The sequence below is a fragment of the Periplaneta americana genome, chromosome 14 (genome assembly GCF_040183065.1).
Source record: "Periplaneta americana isolate PAMFEO1 chromosome 14, P.americana_PAMFEO1_priV1, whole genome shotgun sequence".
Lineage (NCBI taxonomy): Eukaryota > Metazoa > Arthropoda > Insecta > Blattodea > Blattidae > Periplaneta > Periplaneta americana.
Window position 1 is genome coordinate 89,873,341 of NC_091130.1, and position 25,090 is coordinate 89,898,430.

General features: G+C 34.8%; 1 protein-coding gene across 1 annotated transcript in view; it reads right to left on the bottom strand.

The window, feature by feature from the left end:
* Positions 1-25,090, bottom strand: part of l(3)80Fj (lethal (3) 80Fj) — a 499,933-nt gene that overhangs the window by 75,919 nt on the left and 398,924 nt on the right. Inside the window, exon 35 of the mRNA XM_069845727.1 lies at positions 16,132-16,362. Within this exon, the coding sequence (XP_069701828.1) occupies positions 16,132-16,362 (231 nt within the window). The remainder of the gene's footprint in view (positions 1-16,131; positions 16,363-25,090) is intronic.

A 25,090-nucleotide genomic window follows, 5' to 3' on the forward strand; every position in this document is an offset into this window, starting at 1 on the left:
TTAGTGAACTGGTAGTGGTAAAGCCCTCAGGATCGAATGAAGTTCATAGTTTTGCACACTGTCTTGAACACATCGTCAATTTCGAGCACTTTGGGACAAGGCACTGCTGATGAATAAGGCAATGGAAAGTTTGCAGTTTTGGCTTTTCTGCATACTCGTCTTTCAGCTTTTTTTTCTAGCACTGCTGCAAATCCTTTGTCTCTGCCAATCATCACTGCCATCATCCATAGTCACAGCCACGAGCCTCTAGAGAGAAAGTTTGTATTTTTGTAAAAATTTCCCATACAGCATCACAATTGTCTTCCCCAGTAGTAGTTCCATTGATTGGAATCAATTCCAAAAACTCTTCAGTTACTTTCAAACTATCACTGCAGCCTTGAAAAAACAACGCAATTCGTGCCACATCAACAATGCCATTACTTTCGTCAAGTGTTTTGAAAAGCATTGAAACGATGAAGATGCTTCTTGTATTTGTTCACGCAAGTCGTCAGCTATTTCAGTTATTCTTTGAGCCACTGTGTTTCTTGTCAAAGAAATTTCTTTGAACACTTTCACTTTTTCGGGACAGATATTTTCCACTGCTTTTATCATACATCCTTAAACATGGAGCCTTCACTAAAAGATTTGGTGTGTTTTGCCAGTAAACAGATGATTTCATAACTGGCTTTCACTGCTGACTCACTACTTTCATTCATTTTTATAAATACACTTTGCTGTCTTTGCAATTTATTTTTCATTTTCTTTAGTTTTTCTTACTCTGAATACAGGAAAAAGTTTCTTTGTGAGCTGTATCACAATGTCGTTTAACATTACACTCTTTGACAACACTTATAGATGCACTGTAATTAACACAATGCAATTTTACCTTCGACCTCCATGCAAAAAATAACTGAGCTCCCATCTTTCTTGGAATTTTCTCCCTTCATCAACAATCTTTCTTTTTCTGGATGGTCTGGAAAGCGACATCATGCCAGAAATACGTAAATATTTAAATGTAATAAGTTTATTAAATTCTAGTCAAAAAGCTTTATAAGTTACCATCTGATACGAAAGCTACAATAGAACTGTCTCTTAATATGAAAAACAATGACATATATATATATATATATATATATATATATATATATATATATATATATATAAGGCAATAGAACAGACTAGAACTCGGTAGAATTTTCTCAATTGAGCAACTAAATGTAGTTAACATGCTGGAAAACAGGTATCTTGCCCTCCTGGATATTTCTGTGTTAAGTAGTAAGTGTTGTTTTTAATAGATGGCAAACATCGACAATCATCACAGCTACTTCAATAGATTGACTAAGGTTTGCGTGGTAAAATATAAAATTATATTGTGGTTATATTTTTCCATGGAGGCGAAGCAGGCTGCCAAATAACATGTAAAAGGCTATATGCAGTCCACAGGCCGTCAGTTTGACACACCTGTTTTACAGCCTAGTTGCCTGTTTTGCAACTTGCAGTTGCTATTTTCTAAAAGCACTTGGGTGACAAGATTTTCTCTGTTCATATTTGCACGAAATTCTATTTTGTTTTTTCTCACAAAACTAAAAACTCTTTCCATTGGAAAATTGCTCTGTGGAAAAAGGAGAGCATGGCAGCTCTCATCAACAGCTTACTTAGTTAAGCGTACTTTCTTGCTCCAGCAATGTCAACTCTGAAATTTCGAACCAAATTTTATCAGCTCTTTCATCCTTGTCAAAAGAAACAACTAAACTCTGTTTCTAAGGATTCAATTTCTTCTGCTGTTAGTCCCTTAGGAAAATGGTCAATCATATACAGTAAAGAGTTGCTAATTCGAAGTGCTGGGGGGGGGGGGGGACTTACACTTCGAATTACGTAATGTCGAATTATCCGCAGCAGAGAGAGTGGGAGAGAGGGAAGCCTCCCTGAACGTCTATAAAACTAATGACAGGAAAGTGTTCTGGGAAGGGGAATAGAAAAAAGTTGAGTAAAAATCGTGAATTACGTAATCTGTCACGTCACTCCAGTTTCCAGATCATTGAGATTTAAAATAATAGTCAATCAATCTTCGTTTCAAACTCACCATTAAAAAAAAAAGTAAGTTAGAATAAAGTTGGTGAATAAGAGGTTTCTCGTATTGCAGGAATATATTTAGAGAGTTGAAAACTGGAAGAAAAGAACTAAAAAAAAAAAGAGACAAAATTTGGTAGGTGACTTTTGAAACTGATCCTTAACTTCCTAAAATTGTGAGCTTAACTTGTCATGCATGGTCTGTTTAAGAGAAAAACATTTTCAGAGGGTGGCAATGCTCTAAGACTCTCTCTGCACATTGTAACAGGGATAACCACCTCGTTCAGACATATCTAGCCTACTCATACCATCACATGCTAGACCAATACAATTCTCCTATAGGATTTTCCTCTTTTTCAGTTCACCATCCAAAAGATTAAACATTAAAAATATCTTCTCCAATATTGTCATGTGATTCCTGAATATTCAGGATGATGGTTGATTTCTGTTTCAAAGTGACATAACTAATGGATATAGCTTGAAATCACCAATATCATTGCTTCCACCTGTCAGAAGTGAGAAAGGTTGAGATTTTGTTTCAATAATTTTTCGTCTATTCTTTAGCTACACTCCTAATAAATGCTCCAGTTTTCGTTCTAGCACAACTACGTATATTTAGAGGCTATTTTCAAATCCAGAAAATTTTCTTGAATAACTGAAAGGCTCCCTGCAAAAAGAGGTGGCTCCACTTTTTGGTCAAATTAATTTTTTGCTTGTTTCATACGTTAAAAAATATGCCCGATCCTTTAGTGCAAGGGCAGTGTAATTCCGAACATTTAGTAGTAACTTAAGTGGAATTGGAGTTGAGCTTCTAATCGTTTTGTTGGAGCTATATACAGAGTGAACCAACCATAGGTAGTGTCATTAATTTCAGAGGGTTATTCGAGATACTTCATACAAAAGAATTCAATAAAAGTTTGCTCGTTTTTACCTTTCTTTTCGAGATGAATATTGTTTTATATGAAATATTTCATAGCATGTTCTGGGAAAGCCATTGATTTAATTCCCAAACAGTTCAGTCAATTTAAGAGAGCAGTATATTATGATATTAAATGACTGAACTATTATTAGTTTTGTCCTTTAAATGTGCAGAAATTTGAGCCGAACAAATGTAACTTTTCATTTTGCAAAGAAATATTACAATGTTACATTTTGTTCACATTAAATTTTTTCACATTTAAAGGACAAAACTAAAATTATTTCAATCATTTATTATCATAGTACACTGCTCTCTTAATCTGACTCAGCATATTGGGAATTAAATCAATGACTATCCCAAAACACGCTATGTAATGTTTAATGTAAAACAATTTTTATCTCGAAAAGGCAATAAAAACGCGCAAATTTGTATTAAATTTTTTTGTTTCAAATATCTCAAACAGTAACCCCTACATTAATGACATTACTTATGGTTCACTCTGGGTCATTCCATACAAAATTTTAAAATTTGTAACATCAAGTTATGGATTTTTTCAATATTCTAGTAAATGAATGTCATAATAATAAATAGTTAAATGGTCTAATATGAACTTCATCTCACCAATGGTTGAAAAGTAATGAAGGGTGAAATATTCTGGGACTTGATATGTAGACTATTGTTAAAAATATTATTAAAATGACATGCTTCATTGTATCAACGTAAAAATTGTGCCAATACAATGATGTTGTTGTTGTTTTCTAATGCCAGGCGTTTGACAATAAAGTCATTTGACCTCTTGCACTCCAATATTTTTCAAAGATATTATCATGACTAGCCACTGAAGCACAGATTTTGAGGTGTTCCGAATCCATTTCTTGGTTTGAGTTGCACAATGGGCAGTTAGGGGACTGATATATTCTAATTCTATGCTGGTGTTTGGCCAAACAATCATGGCCTGTTGCCAATCTAAATGCAGCTACAGACGATTTTCGTGGTAAATCGGGAATTAACTGTAGATTTTGATGCAGAGAGTTCCATTTTTTCCCTTGGGATTGAGTTATCAAATTTTGTTTGTTGAAGTCTAAGTATGGAGATTTAATAAATCTCTTCACAGAGTAGTACGTAGATTTAGTAACAGGTCTGTAAGTAGCAGTGCTGCCCTTCTTTGCTAAAGCATCCGCATTCTCGTTTCCCAGGATTCCACAATGGGATGGTATCCATTGGAATACAATTCTTTTATTGAGTGATAATAATTGAGAGAGCATTTTAGTTATTTCTGCTGTTTGAGATGAAGGTGTGTGTTTAGAGACTATTGATAGAATAGCTGCTTTGGAGTCTGACAATATAACTGCATTTTTAAATTTATTGATGTGGCATAGAAGATTCCTGAGACATTCATTTATTGCAATGATTTCACCATCAAAACTTGTTGTTCCATATCCAAGAGATCTATAAAGTGAGAAGAGACAGCACGTAACACCTGCACCGGTACCTTGTTCTCTGGAGATCAAGGATCCGTCGGTGTATAAATGAAGCCAGTTTTGTGGAGGGTACCTAATATTAATTGTCTCTAAAGACAATTGTTTCAGCATTTCAGTGTTTACTTCTGATTTCAGTATTTCTTCTGTTAAATTTAGATTATATTCTATATTTAATAGAGTTAAAGGGTTTGGTTTAATTTGTAAGTTTTCTTTTAAATTCGGGATATTGATTTTCTGTTTTAATTCTTGAACAAAGGATATGAAACTTTTTTGAGTTTTCAATCTACAAAGAGGACTGTATGAATGCCAATTGTTACCTGGTAATCTGATAAGTTTTTCATATTGAATCAGTGCTTTTTCTTCTATTGTCATTTTGATGCTGTTAATATTAGTGAGGAATCTCATAGAATCTATTGGCGTTGTTTTGATTCCACCAGTAATGAGTCTGAGAGCTTGGTTTTGAACATATTCTATGTCGTTTATGAAAGGTGAAGTAATTAAAATTTCTCCGCAGTATGTCAGCACTGGCTGTATAAACATTTTGTACGTAGTGTTCAAAGTATTCCTAGAGCATCCCCATTTCTTTCCTGCTAGTCTTTTTAGAAGGGAGAATCTTTTACGAGCTTTTTCAGAAATGTATTTCAAATGGTTGCTCCATGTTAACTTACTATCGAAAATAACTACAATGGACCCGTCGACCAACAGCAGGTGTGGTCCTCCAGACATTCTGGGGGTTGTGTGTGAATGAAGTAGCCACCAAAACGTTAAAATATGGTGTTCACTTAAATCGGCTACAACTTGCCATCCGGAGGTAAAATAGTCCCCCAATAGGATCTCCGGGCGGGGACTACTTTAATGGTACAGAATCAACTAAACATCTTACAATGGAATGCTGGCGGTATAACATCAGCCAATACAATGATGACTCTATATATTTAAACTTACTTCTGAGTTATTATGGATTTTTACTTCGAGCATGTAAAACTTACAGTAAAATAAAGAAATGTTAATATTTTCAAATCGAATATGTTTTTTACTATACTTTGTTTTTTACGGTGAGATAAACAATTCTTAATCTATTACAAAAATTTTATGATGGGATCTCTAATACTTTAGGAAATATTAAATAAACCAGAATTGCAAATGTTGCCATTAAGGATCAAAGTCTGTGCAGTGTATTACATCACGCACTCATACCAGACACCCACACGTGTGCTTAGCAATCGATATGACAAATGCCAGATGTTGCGACATCCGCTCAACGGTACGCTAATATATTTCACGTGAGAGTTTGTTTTTTTTCCTGTTATAATCTCAGCACAACTTTTCCCCTTCAGTTTAGAGGGTGATTTTGTTCTGTTCTGTCATTTAAACTTTTTTCCCTTCAGTTTAGACGGCGATTTTGATCCGTTCTGTCATTGTAAGTTGTAAGTGTTCAACATGCCTAAATTAAAGACGAAAAGTTGGAGTCATCTGTGGTGTTGCAACACTTTCGGACTTTAAAAACATTCGTTACAAGTCTGTAAAAGAAAAGTGAAAAGTAGCATGTATAAAAAGGCCCCGCATTAGTGGTAGGTGATGCTATTTGAGAACGCTTTTGCCATAAGATTTCAAAAATTGAAATAATTAGTGAAGTTGCTGGGACTGAAAGTAAAGTCGATAAATCAACAAGCGAAGAAGAATGTTTACAAACAGAGGTGGGAAATTCAACGAGTGAAGAAGCATATGCTCCTGAACATAAGGAACTATAAATGTATATATCAGAAATCTATCAGAAATATTGACGTCATTGTTACAGAGAAATTTAGTACAAGGAATGGACGACAACTGACAGGGCTAATATGATTTTAGTGAAAAGTGACTGTGTAAATTTCATTAATAACTTCATTGGTTGGCTTAAAAAATTCAAGATACTGTATACAACTTCATTGCAAAGTCCCAAGCAAATTATTTAAAGTAACTGAAAAATGAAATAAAGCCTGGTAAGTTCATTATAATTGGTGATTTTTCAGAGAATTACAGTTTCATTATTCAGGATGCTACACAAGATCAACACTGGAGTACTTCTCAAGCAACAATACACTCATTCATAGTATATTATAGAAATTCAGTTGGTGGTAATTTAGAGAACCTTTGTTTTTCAGTAATTTCGGAATGCTTAGTTCACGATAGTGCAACAGTTCATGTTTTTTAAAGGAAAATGCTAGAACAATTGAAACAAACACATACCGAAACACCTAAAATATATGATTTCAGTGATGGAGCAGCTAGCGAATACAAGAACGAAAAAACTCTGTTAATCTACTCAAATCATGAACACGATTTTCAAATACCTGCGGAGTGGCATTTCTTTGGAACTAGTCACGGTAAAGGGTCCAGTGACAGTGTAAGGGGTACAATCAAGCGAGCTCGCTGCAAAAGCCAGGAACTCTAATTTCAACTCCTAAAGGACTATATGATTGGTCTAAATGCAATATACAGGGAATTATTGTGTCATTCACATCCATTGAAGAACATGAAAAAGTAGTTACAAAATCTAAATCGTCAAAGATTTGCTGGCCTCAAGACTGTTCCTGGAACAAGAAGTGTTCACTGTGTGGTTCCAGTTAATGGAAAGTTAGCAATAAAACCCTATTCTGCTTCATCAGAAGTACCGAAACTAATTGAAATCAGACATGTGACACACACCGGTCGTCAATACGGAAACGCTTCTCACAGTGACCAGCAGCAGTGATGACACATGGTGCAGCGGCATAAGTCATCCTTTACACGGCAAGTTGTTTTAATTTATAACTTCCTTATTTTTTGAAGATCCCATTATGAAAATTTGACAGGCTAATGACAATGCTCAGTCATTTATTTTTTTTATGTGAATTGAAATATTCGATTTTATGTAATGACTTTTTAAAAATATATTTTTGAATTTCTTTAAACACAATATTCAGAGCTGCACTGAATTATACGAGGCGAGTTCTTAAAGTAAGTTCCAAAAAGGTGTAGTAAGTAAATGGGAAGATACTTACAAACCGTTTTTGTTGCATTGTATTCCCCACACTTCAATTACTTCTCAACATAATCTCCACCATTATTGAGGCATTAATCGAGTCGTGGCATAAGTCTTTCTATCCCCTCATTGCAGAATTCGCCCGCCTGTGATGTAAACCACTCCTGCACTGCTGTTTTCACTTCATCGTCGCCATCAAAACATTGATCACCAAGTAACTTCTTGAGGTGCAGGAAGAGATGAAAGTCACTCGGAGCCAAATCCGGGCTGTAGGGGGGACGGTCAATTTGATCCCAGCCAAATTTCGAGAGAGATTTTGGGTGTCACGAGCTGTGTGTGGCCAAGCGTTGTCATGAAGCAACACAACTCCGTCAGTCAGCATCCCACGTCTCTTGTTCTGAATTGCGCGAAGGAGCTTCTTCAAGGTCTGACAATAGATTTCTCTAATGGTTTCACCCCGAGGCAAGAATTCGATGAGCAGAACTCCTTTTCTGTCCCAAAAACCAGTGCACATGATCTTGCATGTTGACATGGTTTGTTTGAATTTTTTTTTCCTTAGCAATGCAGTGTGCCTCCATTCCATGGACTGCTGCTTCGATTCAGGTGTCATGTGAGACACCCAAGTCTCGTCACCTGTCATGATATGGTCAAGAAACTCATTGCCTTGCTCACTGTAATGTGAGAGAAAGCTCAATGCACTGGAAGCTCGTTTGGTTTTGTGTTCCTCGGTGAGCATCTTGGGTACCCATCGTGAGCACAATTTTCGATATCGTAATCGATCTGTCACAATTTTGTAGAGAACATTCCGCGACATTTGTGGAAAATTCAAGGAAAGCAAAGAAATTGTGAACCTCCTGTATGCACCATATTGTCATTGATCAAAGACCGGCACGCTGCTCATCATGCACAGAGACGCGGCCCTTGTTGAACTTCCTAACCCATCTCCTGACCATTCCATCACTAATGGCATCATCACCATACACCTCACAAAGCTGACGATGAATGTCAGCTGGTTTGATGTTTCTCGCATTCAAGAAACGGACAATAGTCAGCATCTCACAGTCTGCGGGGTGCTCGATCACTTTAAACATTTCAACTGATCACAACTAACCACACACACGGACTGAAGCTCTGAAACTGCATGCACAGTTTGCCAGAGGACTGAAGAAGAAAACACGCATGCACAAAATAACAATTGCAGCGATGCGACGGCTATAATTGAAAACGGAACTTACTTTAAGAACACGCCTCGTAGTATCTTAATAACCTATTTTGTAAGCTACCTAATGATATCTTTAAAAAATTTTTTGTAATTATTCTTATGGTCAGAAAACAAATTTAAAATAGAGCTATGTGCTCAAATAAAAATATTTTAACTGCCCATTACATTTAAACAGTAGCTGTCGCAAACATAATTTTGTACATGATTAATATATATGACATAAAGAGTTGAATGTACAATTTTTAACAAATTTGGAGATATGAATGTTTTTCGTCATACTGTTTTGCATGGAATTACCCCCCCACCCCCGTGAATATACATAATTATAGCTCGCGCAAGGAACGATTACCTAAAAGAAATGGTGGTGATACTCTCTGTTTTGAAGTGTGTATGTAGGCACACCAAGGAGGCGAGAGGTGCGGGCCGATGGAAGTACTGTGTCTTCCAAGAAGATGAACAAATGAGGAATCGCTGTGGAAATAAAGAATGTAGCAAGAGAAAAATTCGAAGCTAATTAAATGCGCAACATATGTTTATGAATGAAATAAAATACCGTGCAATACAAGATACGTATTCACATGCAATGGAACAAACTAAAGTCGTAATGTAGCTATCACAATGCAAGACTGATTTTATCAATGACGTTTCTCTTCCGACTGTACTCTTGAATATCATTCAAGCTATCTCGTGACCTTTCCTGTCGCCCTCTCTTCCTTATCACATTGTTTCATTCGCATTCCTTCTGTCGGTATTCCTTGCTTGTGAGACCTAGATATATGTGCTATGTCTTGTGTTGTAGTTTATGTAGTATGACAAGCACCAATTCAAACAATTTATATGACTCAAGTTGCATGTGCATACTAAGATTTTATTGGTAAAAATTTTACTCATCATTACAGCTTCTGTGCGAAAAAAATTGACTGTCTTTGACTTGCAAAATTTGAATCTGTTATCAAGGCATAGCATATAGTGTGCAGAAATTGAATTCATTATGAAGATATAGCATGAATTTAAGAATCTGTAATATGGAGCTCCAGCAATAGGTCTCAGATAACAAGTGCGTCAAGACGTGGTATGTTGACATTTTAAAGAAACATGCAGTGTAGAGAAAAAGAAATTCACAAGGAGAGTGAGAATATCAAGTGAAGTCCCTGAATATATCTTGGAAAAATTCCGACAGAGTTTAAGAAAATCTGTCATTTGAACTAAATCTACTATCCACAAGTTAAAAAAATGACAACCATAAAAAAATCGCAAATAATCGAAATGTAAATGTGAGGTGTGCATTAACAGAATTGTGAGACTATTTTTTTTGGCAAGAAAAAGATATCAAGCTATTCAGTTCTGGATTTATTGGAAATGTATTGTCTCCCGAAATTCAGAAATAGCAAAAACATTACCCTCGAACTCATGAGCCATTAACACATTAAATAAAATCATTCAGGACTTCCTATCATGTGGACTGGTAGAAAAGGATCAATTATACCAGGCATCCTCACGCACCTCATTTAACACCCTTGGACATTTTCTTGTAGTGTTATTTAAAGGACTCAAAGAACTGAAGCAAAGGATGCTTGGGTGTTAGAAAGTGTTACTAGATCAGGCATGGGTACGGTAGGGGAACTAAGGGGGACATAGATAGAGTAGGAGGGCTTGAGAATAAGTTTGATAGAGAGAGAGAATAACACTACAAGCAGTGGCGGATCAAAATACTGCTCATTGCAGCTTTTATTCTTTCTTTCTGGGTGAATCATGATGTAGTTGTATTAACACTTGTTTCAAGCATAAATAATGGTATATTTACGAAATGGGTAGGGTTACCATACATCTGTATTGTAGGGAGAGAGTTTATAAGTATTTTAAGACCCGTGTCTGTGTCTGTATAGTACAAGTAAAAAAATGACGAAATGTCCGTATTCTCTCATTTGGGGTCAGAAAAGAGTTTAATAATTAGTTGCTACATCCTTCAAAAGATGGCACCTACTTAGTACATAGCAACTAACGATAATAGCTACTATTTTGTACATTTTGGTTTAAAGATACCATCAAGATACATAAAGATACCAGAGTATTACATTCACAGATTGTGAAGCTCATTTCCAGGAGAAAACATAAATTCATCCCCCAAACAGCTAATCAGGAACTGGTAATATTGATTGCTGAAGCTGAAATTAAGGATTTCGAAAAAATATATATATATTATGAACTCTCATGATCAGTGTATTTCATATCTCGAAGTATGGAAGGGGAGTTTTGAGGGTGCTGAGCAGTTTTCCTGGACTGAAGTAGGTTTAGTTATGAATTAGGCATACACTGGCTCTATGTCGAGAAATCAGCTGGATTTATTGATTCACTCGTTTCTAATCCTAAAGCTGCTATGAACTTTAACAAACTTTTGATGAGGTCATGCTCGTGAATGTGCTTTAGAAGGCCAAAAAAAAAAAAAATTGGAGAAGGAGAAAGGAAAAAAATGACTCGAACACTGTACTGAACAGTGTAAATCTGTGGGCTGAAGTTATCGTCAAATTAAAAGAACGTGAAACAAAACCAACAATTTTAGAAGGTTTTAGAATTTGTGTACTGTCTTCCAGGAACTTCTGCATCTATGGAGAGAGAGTTCCCTTTGATGAAAACCATTAGAACAATTGAAGGAATAGACTCCAAGTAAATTCGGTAAAGCAATCCTTGAAATTGACGTCATTTCAGAGTTTTCATGGATAGACTTTTATGACTTCATAAAAAAAATTACTTCTTTTCTGAAGTAAGTACATTCCTCCCAATGTATAAGAATGATTGGTGAATAAACACTTATTAATACATACTATGTATTTTAAATCAATCAGACTAGCCTATCTGATTATAACTATTAGAAACCACACTATGAGAGTACAATTATGAAATTATATTCAGTTACGCTGTTAATTTTTTATGTATTGGTACAATATAGTAGAAGTTTTCTTTAACGCAAATAATATCCAAAATTTTTGGGAAAATTAAAATGTTCATATTTTTCTATAGAAGATTTATGGCAACTCTCATATTAGTAAATAAATATTAGCGAATAATTATATTTTTTAATTATTTTAAATTTAATTTCAGTTTGAAATATAAGTTGGCCTACCATGCATTAGCTTATTATCACAGCTGTAGTATGAAATAAACCTCACATGCATGAATTAGTCATATAATAGAACTCAGTCCTAGTGTACAGAACATCTTGTCTATTGATTCATAATAATAATAATAATAATAATAATAATAATAATAATAATAATAATTATTAACTTCACTAAATGTTGTTTTACAACTTTTTTATGTAAAGTCGTGTTGTATCGGTAACTTTAAGCTATATGGTAACATCTGCTCTTTATGTAGTACTTTCTTTTAGTTGGTTATTTAACGACACTTATCAACTACTAGATTATTTAACATTGATGGTATTGATGATAGCGAGATGGTATTTGGCGAGATGAGGCCAAGGATTTCCCACAGATTACCTGACATTCGCCTTACGGTTGGGGATATCAGAAAAAATCCAACCAGGTAATCAGCTCAAGCGGAAATCAAATCTGCGTCCAAGTGCAACTCCAGATCAGCAGGCCTTAGTCGACTAAACTACTCTTCTATGGTCAGTTTAACAAGTTTAAAATGTGATTCTCGGGGGAATCTGGGGACTCATTTTCTAAAATATGTTCGTATAGTTGTAGAAAGATTGTACAAGTATTCTACTGTTAGATCACATTGTTTTTCACATGATGTAAGAGAGACCCTTGGGTGGTAATATGCCATTATTCTCTGTCAACATCTCTATAATCGCTCTTTTACTTAAATGGTATATTTCTATAATCTCAGATGATAGTATGACAAGACTCCTATTATCTTTTATTTTAAAAAAAAGGGAAAGAGAGTTTGTTTATTGTTGGTACATACCGTAAATTGAGTCTTTAGATTTATTACACCATATTTTGTTAATGATTTAACAACAAAGCCAGCAATGCATACAATCACATTTTCACAATATTGTCATTGAGAATGACTAAGAATGAGGGAACTGTAATGAATGTCTGCGATTGAAAGTTCTAAAGAGTCATATCGCCTCTGATTCTCGAAATACTGAGGATTATTATTAAAATGCGTTAGGTGTTTGGATAATATCATAGGGTATATAGGCATCTTTTAGTGGCCATCCCCCTCTTTGTAATATAACTTAAATAAGTTATTTATTTTCTAACACTTATAAAATAACGTAAGTAAAAATATTCCATGTATTCGGTCATTGGAAATAGAAATAAACTAATATTGTAAGTCTATTTATGAGCAATATACTGCCCGTGTCTCACTTCCAGAGCTGTTTCTTTGCGGGTCGAGACGCAGAGGGGGAGAGTAGGAGGTCCTGGGTACCGCATGTGCCTACTACCCTATGTTCAACACATTGGCCATTTCAGGATTGCTTTCGTCAACTATGGAGCAAGATCTGCCAGAGAAAAGCGAATGTATAGGCTGTCCCCCTCACAAAACAAATTATGCCCTTTTCATCAATTCCTGTAACTAAACACTAATACCGGTGGTAGACTACAGTCTCTACTCGAGATTATCGACCTAATCGCGATCATGGTTGTCATGTGTACACATCAGTAAACTCTTTCCTCTATGGCAGTGCTTCTCAGGCTTTTTCCACCACGAAACCCCTTTTAATCTAAAGTGTAATTGCGGAATCCTTGTAATATTTTATTAGTATTTAATAATTAACAGACAAGTGAAAGCTAGTATCTCAATAATTCTGTTCAGTGGGACGAATGTATTTGCTTTTTAAACTTGCAATCTGGCTTTATGGTGGAAAAGTTGTAGTCTCATTTCTACTGTACTTCTAAATACTATCTTTTCGGCATTTTGTTTTAGTGAACAAATACGCAGAGAAACCAGTGATGAAAATGATAAATATTATGGGTATTTTCCGTTTTAGATGTTCATTAAACATATTATTATTACGCATATTATTATTATTATTATTATTATTATTATTATTATTATTATTATTATTATCGGTGGTTTCATATTATTATTGATTCATATTTTCGTAATATTTATATATTTTTATAGTATCCACTAAGTATAAAATAGCCACCGGAGCAGCCCAGTTGGCTAAGGTGCTTGCATATCGATCCAGAGTTGCGCTCAGGAGCAGGTTCGTTTCCCGCTTGGACTGATTACCTGGTTGGTTTTTTCCGAGGTTTTCCCCACATAAGGCGAATGTCAGGTAATCTTTGGCGAATCCCCGGCCTCATCTCGCGAAATACCATTTCGCTATCATCAATCCCATTGATGCAAAATAACCTAGTAGTTGATACAATGTCGTTAAATAACCAAGTAAAAAAAAAGTATAAAACAAAATTTAAAATCACATAGGGCTCACGAAACCTCGGAACATACTTTGAGAAATGCTGCTGCATGGTAATTCAGCAGTTGTCCAGACTGAACTAAGAGTGGCCTAGTGTGTACATATATTTTAGGAAATCGCCATCAGAGATAATAGCGATAGTGGTAACCACGATTAGAGTATCCAGTATATAAACAATAAAGATCCCTGGAATGGCATAAAATAATGTTTTCAGAACATGTCATATGCTGCCGTGCCGCACGCAGCAGCTGCTGTGACGGTACAAGCAGACCTAAGAGGCGTGGTTATAAGTAGGGACCGGATTTTTACGTAATTATATATTATATTCCTTTCAACCTAAACGTACATAAATAACAAATCTTTGCGAATCTTGTAATTACCATTAATATATTCAAATTTGATACTACATATTTTTACATATTTACCCCACATTACATATTATGGCTTGGTATTACATAAATCTACATATTTAGGGATTTTATTCATTTCTACTTCTCTAAAAGAAAAAAAAAAAACTTCTGCTGGGGAAGTTTACAATTTGAAATACACAGATTAAAAAAAAAAAAAAACCTTTTTACCTACCCAAGAAGGGATATATTTTGGGACGAAACATAACGTCTTTAATTTTAAACGCATGTTGGGTCCGATAAGTATGGTATCAATCAAATAGGTAACGTCTTTAGTTCCAGAAAGTAGTAGAGGCACTCACCCCATACCTCCCACTGTAAATATGAGTGAACAAAAGGCAACCTTTCTCATACAACTACCTTGTATTGTAAAAATCACTCACAAAGCAGCGTTGCCTTCATGCAATGGAGCGGGACGAGGACAACATGATTTGTCTCGAACTATAACTGTTCTGCATACGTCTTAACAAGCCGTTCCCATGCAATTTGCAACCTTACCCACCCTCTTCCTAATCCTTCTGGGGAAAACCCGTGTCAAGTCTGACATGAGCAGCAATAAGTTAGCCGAATTTTGAAAGATTAAAATAAATAGCTTACCAGGTTATTGCATGACCTCTTTACTTTACAGTTAGTAGACCTATACGGAAATGGGATTTTCCGAGGAATTAGAAAGTATGGTTCTCGGCTGGAATAATCTTACCCTTCCGAATGAGACAGGAATGTCACTTTTCAAAGAACAGTTTGTAAATGCCTATAGTTTGAGGTTTTAGTAGGTACTTTGTTTGTTACAGGAAGCAGCTAAAATGCATGTGTATCTTATTTTCTCCTAATCCAGTAAAGCGATACAGTACTTGCAGTACTGTTGTGTCATTCATTTCACTCAGTTCTCTAGTTTTAGTACTTACAATACCTATAAAGTGCAAGTGAGTTTATCTACTGCTTTTAACTATCTGAAATGGCCCTTGTTTATTGAAACCTAACGACAAAAATAAAATCATGGATTCCAATGGACGAAGCTTTCACTACAGAAGGAGAAATAGTAATGTGACAAGCGTGCGGTAAAAAAAGTCGGGTGCTCTATGAAATCACAACTGGAGAGTCTTACCTATCCTATACCTGGCACATATTGATATTAAATATTTTCATGATTTTACATATTTTGGTACATATTCAGCTTATTTTTCTTATATAAATATGTACATATTTCACACCTTGATATTACATAAAAATCCGGTCCCTAGTTATAAGCACTAGGAAACTCTCGGTTCAGGACGTGAGACACGGGCAGTAAAGCGTTTATATTTAAAGCAATGCTTAGTTACAGTATTTAGATTTATTTCTGTTATTTTATATTATACATTAGGAAATATGTAAATAAGTTTAGTTATATTACAGTGACGAGGGATATCCACTAAGAAAAGGCCTATACACGCAATGGTATTTTCTAAACTCCGAATGCTTTATAGAAACAATCATTCATGCTCCTCAAACATTGCGTTGCGCGAACCTGTTTCAAATTTGTACACAACACCAGCGCCAATTGTGAGTCTAGATATATATATATATATATATATATATATATATATATAACTACAACGTCTTTGGTTTTCAATACATGATCGTTATTTTATCGAGTTTAAATCTATTTTACCTTAGCAAGAAGTAGAGCAAGAGTCTCCAGCACAGCAGCTTTCACATTCCAGTTGAAACGATCTCCAAGAATACGAATGAGTGGGCCAGTGATATGAACCACAGAAGGCTGTAATGCTTCAGCACTGGTCAGTCTTATCACTTCACCCAGTCCCTGAGCAGCTTGTTCTTTCACCTCAGGAAGTCCATTCAGAATTGCCTCTCGGAAAATAGGAAGAATTGGTGTAATTCCCTGAAAATTAATCATAAATATATACATATTGATTACACAATTAGATTCAATTACCAGTAACACAGGAAAGTTAAAAAAAGTTGTTTATATAACCAAATATAACAAATTATTATTCATAAACATGTATCTCATAACACAAATTTCACACAAGTGGTAAAATAATTAATTATTACTAGAGAGCGGAATTTAGGCAAAAACCTATTTTCTTCCTTGATACATACAAGCTTGAGATTTAATATTTACATTTTTCTTGGAAATATAGGTATAAATGAAGGGATTTTATAGTGCCTAAAAATGTCTATTTCGATGTTAGTGCCTATTTTTAAGTTTCTTTTTCTTCATTTTTGCATCTTTTTCGTAATTATCAACTGTTTTTCTTAACATCTTGTACCGTTTATATTCCAAGATGGATAACAACTCCTTCCTAGCAGTGAACAACACTCCGGGCCACCCTTTCTCATTCTTATAATCTTTCAATCCTAAAATTCCAACTTTCAGTCAGCCTGGGTAGCGTACCTGGTATAGCGCTAGCTTTCTGTGTTCGAGGTTGCGGGTTCGATCCCGGTCAGTAGATTTACTGGCATGTAAAAGAACTCCTTCAGGACAAATTATTATTATTATTATTATTATTATTATTATTATTATTATTATTATTATTATTATATTCCAAGACAGATAACAACCCTGTCCTTTTTCTCACCATTTGTGAGCGACACAATAGCCACAATAGGTGTTGATCATCTAATGTGAAGCAAACTATGGAAATGTGATTAGTGAATGAAAAACACTAACTTAAAGACAGAATGTCTTCATTTTGTGTATGCACGTGTACCCTTGTAAAATGTGAAATGTGTGGAAGTTTCTTTAATCCTAGAATTTTGCATTAAATAAATGTTGAATCTTAATATTAGTGACATTCTTTAACAAAGAAGTCTATTTTTTATTTTATAGAGCCTAAATAAAGGAGTTTAAGAGCCTATTTTAGCGACTAAAATTCCCCTCTCTAATTATTACACACATAAAAGAGATATAGTTTTATTTCCTTTGTAAGTAAATGTAGAATAATACTGAATCACAATGAACACACTTTACTTTAGACAATCTTGTTTCCATAAAATCTCACTATACTGGCCAATTAGAGCACAAATGACCACCTCTGTGGTGTAGGAGCTAGCATGCTGGTCTCTTATGCAGAGGGCCTGACTTCAATTTCCGGTCAGATTGAATTTCCTGCTTGAGATTTTTCAAGATTTTCCTTCAACCATAAGGCAAATGCAGGAAATTGGGGCCACAACATCCATGTATATCACCAGCTTCATTCATCACTAAAATCATATTCATAAGAAATCTATCTATAAAACTCAAAAAAGTTTCATATCCATTGTTCAAGAATTAAAACAGAAAATCAATATCCCGAATTTAAAAGAAAACCTACAAATTAAACCAAACCCTTTAACTCTATTAAATATAGAATATAATCTAAATTTAACAGAAGAAACACTAAAATCAGAAGTAAACACTGAAATACTAAAACAATTGTCTTTGGAGACAATTAATATTAGGTACCCTCCACAAAACTGGCTTCATTTATACACCGACGGATCCTTGATCTCCAGAGAACAAGGTGCCGGTGCAGGTGTTACGTGCTGTCTCTTCTCACTTTATAGATCTCTTGGGTATGGAACAACAAGTTTTGATGGAGAAATCATTGCAATAAATGAATGTCTCAGGAATCTTCTATGCCACATCAATAAATTTAAAAATGCAGTTATATTGTCAGACTCCAAAGCAGCTATTCTATCAATAGTCTCTAAACACACACCTTCATCTCAAACAGCAGAAATAACTAAAATGCTCTCTCAATTAATATCACTCAATAAAAGAATTGTATTCCAATGGATACCATCCCATTGTGGAATCCTGGGAAACGAGAATGCGGATGCTTTAGCAAAGAAGGGCAGCACTGCTACTTACAGACCTGTTACTAAATCTACGTATTACTCTGTGAAAAGATTTATTAAATCTACATACTTAGACTTCAACAAACAAAATTTGATAACACAATCTCAAGGGAAAATGCATCAAAATCCACAGTTAATTCCCGATTTACCACGAAAATCGTCTGTAGCTGCATTTAGATTGGCAACAGGCCATGATTGTTTGGCCAAACACCAGCATAGAATTAGAATATATCAGTCCCCTAACTGCCCATTGTGCAACTCAAACCAAGAAATGGATTCGGAACACCTCAAAATCTGTGCTTCAGTGGCTGGCCATTATAATATCTTTGAAAAATATTGGAGTGCAAGAGGTCAAATGACTTTATTGTCAAACGCCTGGCATTAGAAAACAACAACAACAAATCTATCTATTATATCAGGCAGTGCGTCTCACTTGATGATATGTGTCAGAGGAAAAATAATTGTCTGTATGCATCTGAAGTCTGATTAGTGCAGTGGTTACCAAACTTTTTCAGCCACGGAGCCCTTTTTGAAGCAAAAGTTTCTCGTGAAGCCCCAAGAATTGTTTACTTTTTAGTTTTATCTGTCTACATTCTATGAAGCATATTTCACATGATGCATAAACGGAAGTATGAATATATATATACTAACTGTACCCGTGCGCTCCGCTGCACTTATTAGAAATAAATATAAAGTAATTACATAATTAAAATAGAACATTGGGTCCAGGGAACATTCGTGTTTGATAGAAGAATAAATCGTTTAATATGCTACTTAATAAAAATTCTATTTAAATAATTGAAATGCTATCATTTTGTCCAGAGACCTCTCATTTGGTGCAAAGATAATTCGTTTAACATTTTTCTAAATTAGTCTTGAATGCATCCTTTAATAAATCACTCCAAATTAATAGAGTTGATTGTGTACGAAGATCTTTTTTATGTTAACCTTACTGTACATTTTTTAAAATTATTTTGTTAAGTTTATTTTATTCATGCCCTAACATCTGTGGTCATGTCGTGTATTTAGAATGTGTGGGTATATCAGCAGGCCGTTTTTACTCTTGTTGAGTTCCTGTTTCTATTGTGTGTTGTAGATGGCTTGTGTTCATGTAACTGATTATAGACTTTCATTAATGTTTTTGGTATTGGTAATTGAAACGGTGATGAATAATGGCATGTATCTTTCCAATCCGGCATTTCCCTTTATGACTAAGGGAAATCATGAGAAACCCCAGTTAGATTGGTCGGCCACGGTGTTTGAGCCCGTGACCCCTGAATGCGTGTCTCAAATGCTATCGCCTGAGCCAACTCGCTTGGTTGTATCATTGTTTATGCAAATAAAAAAAATGAGGTACCCTACATAAATATTATTTTAAGAAACACAGGAAACAAATATGGGTAAATTATGAGCGCAGGAACGCCATTTCGTGACACCTTTTAAAATAACTCAGCTCCAGTGATCTCTATGGTAAAATGAGTGTATAAAATTAGAGTATTTTATATGGACCAAATAAAGTTGCAATAATCAAGTTATACAATATTTCGACAGAATATCAAGTTTTCTGTGTGTACAGATTTCTTTTCATCTTACCTCAGTCCTCATTTGTAGCATTACATCCATCTAGAGAAACTACAAATTTCAAATAGCTTCTGAGATTACTTCATACAAACACACAAAATATTCTCTGTATATTAATACTGAAAAACATCAAATAGACGGAGTCATTTGTTTTGATTTCATTGTAGCCATCGTCATCGTTCCTGCAATAACTCCTATGTCACATGTCGATTTTCAGATTTTTGCTCTATTAAATAACTTAAGTAGTGATGCAGCAAATAATACAATCTACTATAATAATAATAATAATAATAATAATAATAATAATAATAATAATAATAATAATAATAATTAGTAAATTTAGTTTCCCTTATGAAGAGGTTGCCAGATTTGACAAAGGGTATTACATATAATTTGGAAACACACCTAAAAGGTAAAATGATATACATTTGAAACGGTTAGGAAATCGAATCTGCAAAATGTCAGAAAAATTTACACCTAAGTATCATCAGATAGGTTATATTTCTTTCTTTCGAAAATGTAAGAATTCACGATCTCCTATGCACTACTGCCATAGAATGAATAAATTTGTTTTTCTTCCTACTAAAAAATTTAATATTTTGCACATAAAAGTTGTGGAACAACGACACTATAATCTGAGGCAGCGATGGAAATGTATTGTATTATTATTTTAAAACTTTAGTATATCCTTAAATATCCCGGAATAAAACTTATCAGAAATCATTTTTAAAGAAACTTTTGTTATCTAACATTTTTCACAAAAATCAATAATAACTAGATATTTCGGTTTATTTAATTCAGACCCCCTTATAACTCCCCTTTTAAATAAAGTATTTTGAATGCCATATAGCCTAAAATCTAAGTTACAACGAACTTAATTTATATTCCAATTTTCATCGAAATCCGGTCAGCCATTATCACATGAAAAGGTAACAAAGATCCAGACAGACAGACAGACAGACTTAAATATCAGTCCTATCAAACTTTTGCCTGGAATAAAACTTATCGGAAATGATTTTAAAGAAACTTTTGTTATGTAAAATTTTTCAAACAAATCAATAATAAGCGAGATATTTCGGTTTATTTAATTCAGGCCCCCTTATAACCCCCCTTTTAAATAAAGTATTTTGAATGCCATATAGCCTAAAATCTAAGTTACAACGAACTTAATTCATGTTCCAATTTTCATCGAAATCCGTTCAGCCATTATCGAGTGAAAAGGTAACAAACATCCAGACAGACAGACAGACAGACAGACAGACAGAATTTTCAAAAAAGCGATTTTCGGTTTCAGGATGATTAATTATACATGTTAACACCAATTATTTTTAGAAAAGTGAAAATATATATATATATAAAGGAAACAACAGTAAAAAAATACAGGATATAATTTATTTAAATCTACAAAGTGATATTAACAAGTAGTTAAGATATTTTAAAAATGTTACAATATTACAACATGTACACCCGAAGTTAATGTGAAGAATGTGCCTGTTTCTTGCGACAGAGTTTGTCAATGTCCGGTGTCATAGAAGTCAGTTGAAGATGTATATAGTCTTCTGTGTCCAAACAAGTTCGATATTTTGTTTTTGTAGCTGTGTACCTCGAAAAGGTCGTTTCACTGAGGTACACAGTACCAAAAGGCAGTATGAGAAATTTAGCTTTTGAACTTAATATCAAAAGATCCTCACCTAACTTAGCCCAAAATTCGGGAAATGGTTTGCTTTAAAATTATGCCTGACAGTGGCTGTTCGAAACCATGTCTATAAGGACCTCATATCTGAAGCACTGAGAACTGCTTGTTTTGACATCACTGGAAATGGATCTACAATCCACTCATGTTTCTTTAGAATCGATTCCTGAGTGTTCCTTGGAAAGTATGAATTCATATTTTGAAGCTAATTGTCAAGGTGTTCTTTCATTATTGCTATGAATGAGACATTCATTGTTATGTTATTTTCTTCTATAAAGTTTGAAGTCAATGAGAAACGTAAGATCCTTATTATCGAAGCTTTCTATGTAGAACGCTTTCTTTTTCTTCAGTGCGAAAATTTCGTCATCAGCATCAAATATAGTCTTCCGTTTACCTTGTATGTATGTGCTGAATTCATTTTTGAAAAATGTCTGCCAAGTAACATAATTTGTACAACCATTCCTGATCATTCAAATAATCTGCTATAGCAAACTGTTCTGGTAATTCAAAAGTAAAGAAACTTCCGTTCGAAGTTCATGTAATCGGGAACAACGCTTTACCACGCGACAACCTTCGCACTTCTGTGTGTAATATTACTAACAATGACTTGTGTATACTACCCATATCTTCACCTAGGATTTTAAGTAGCCTACACTGCGAAGGTCGTGCCTTAACAAAGTTGATAATTTTGAGGGCGTTGTCTAGTACCTGCTTTAATAATGCTGGCATTTTTTCGTTGCGAGGGCGTGTTGGTGTAGTACACAGTGACTACTTGTGCAGTTTTTTTTTTTTTATCCTTGTAACAGCACCAGCAACAGGACCTACCATAGCCTTTGTGCCATCTGTGCACACGTCAATGCAATTGTCCCACAGTATCGAGTTTTCAATGAAGAAGAAAAAATTTCAGTACTGCTTGTAGAGGATGGCAGAACAAAATATTTCATGAAAGAACCTGAAAATTCATACCGCACAAACATAATTAACATAGCTAATCCGGCAAAGACCGTGGATTTGTCAAGTTGTAACGGAAATTTCGTTTAACTGATATGGGAAATCATGATATTTTTTATGTCTTTTCATAGATTCTGGATTCGATTATGCAATGTTATTTGGTAAGGGCACACTGGAAATCAAGTTTGCAGTTTTCTCGTCCACCATGCACTTCACTACCTTCACTAATAGTGGTTTCATAAGTTTCAGGAAGGGTGAGGTTTACCACCAAGAGCCTGGTCATAACTAACCAAGTACGACGTTTTCAGTGCTTTCTCATTGTTTGTTTTTACACGAGGTAAAATTCTGTCTGAACTGCATGGAGTTCGTCACTTTTTCTTTCAAAGTAGTCTGCAGTTTTATTTGTGAATTTTTGAATTGAGAAATGCCATTTAAGCTTGTCAGGGAACATGGAACTATTGGGAAAAAAACTTTGTTACATATCACACACTGTGGACGTTCATCAGCAAACTCAGTGAATCCCATGTTCAAATATAAGTAACAATATTTTCGTTTGTTACTTTCAATACCTCTACACTAGGCATCGTAGACTCTAAGACATGATCATGTTCAACATATTCCGAACTCAATTCCCAGGAATTCGCACTATCTTCTTTGAAGTAAGGTTGTAGCTGTTGTTATCTCCCTTTGACTGAGCACTGGTTGATGGCTAATGACTCTTAGGTCTTAGGGAGCCTGTCTTAAGCCACAGTTCCAGTTCAACGAAAGTTTACTGACACATCTGCTATCAAATTAACATGCAGGTATACAGTATACATTTCTTTTTTGAGGTACATAAGTCAGTAGATTGTAGATTCCACGTACCACGAATAACAAATGCTGCCTGCCCAGTATATAAAAAATAAAATAAATTTCGAGAATCACTGAGTACTTGGCAAGCAGGAAAGATCGAGATAGTTCCAGTGACGAGTAGATCTAATATTAATGCTTCCATGTAGCAAGAAGAACGCAAACTACTTTCTCAGAACGTATTTTTCGCTTGATGGAAGTAGTTTCAGTTTTCCCGCTAGAGACTAGATGGAATTAGCAATTTTTGTCATCTTCATAACTTCCGCGTACGGAGCCCTAAGGACTCCGCAGAGCACACTTTGGGAACCGCTGGATTAGTGGAATATATAGCTAATCGGCGATGTACGCATTGGAGGGGGAAAGGAACTGGCCACCCTACCTCATTATCTCCTGGCCTAGTTGCCTCATGAGTGATGCCTTATTGTTGTTACTTATGAGGTTCAAACTTGTCTTAGGACAGTTGACTGAACAACATAAATCAGAATACATCTACAAACGCCTCTAGTTCATAACAATAGAACCAGTACTCAACACCAATACATAGGCTTTCGGATTTCACTCACCCAAAAGATTAACTTGCGATATGATCAGAGATGTTATAGCAAGAGAAAAAAAAAAGCATAAAATTGAAGCATATGATTCCCAATGAATCAATAAAAATTATGAAGATAATACACAATAAACAGAAGTAGAGTGTGATATTAATTCAACTGCTTCCCTATATCTTAACATGATGTAGTACAGACATATAAAAGTGTGGTGCTAAAATTGTCAGACTGATGAGAGTGAAAATGCACACATAAATAATTTTCTTCTACAGTATATATGTGTGTCCAGTACTCAGTACTTTTATAATACAAGTGCAAATATGGTAATATGCATTTATTTATTTAAAATTGAGTCTCATTTGTATTAAGTGAGAACAATACAGAAGAGATAAAAAGATACCTACTTGTTTGTTCCCAGATGTGGATCCATACAAAAAGTACCTATATATTTTTTTATGTGGACTGTGGGCGAAACTATGCAATTTCTATTTTTTTTTTCAACTAGTTCAGCCTTAAGGGTGAATTCATTTTATAAAAATTGTGTGACAAAAATAGAGCACAGTTTACACTTTTCCCAGTATTTGTCAACTTATTAAATATTAGTACCTCCACTCAAAAATGTCATCGTCCCATGCATAGGGTTACCAGATTCCAGAAATGAATAAACAGGACATGTAGATTATGCAGACATGAAGTTGTATATTGTCAAATATATTTTTAATAGTATTAAACACATTTATAATATTGGATAATATATTTTGAAACATTATTAAAATCACATAGGCAATCACACAGTTATATTACTGGTTGTTCTGTATGGCTGTGAAATTTGGACTCTCACTTTGAGAAACAGAGATTAAGGGTGTTTGAGAATAAAGTTCTCAGGAAAATATTTGGGGCTAAGGATGAAGTTGCAGCAGAATGGAGAAAGTTACACAACGCAAAACTGCACGCATTGTATTCTTCACCTGCCATAATTAGAAATATTAAATCCAGATGTTTGAGATAGCAAAGCATGTAGCATGTATGGGCAAATCCAGAAATGCATATAGAGTGTTAATTAGGAGGCCTTTGGGGAGGCCAAGACGTAGATGGGAGAATAATATTAAAATGGATTTGAGGGAGGTAGGATATGATGATAGAGA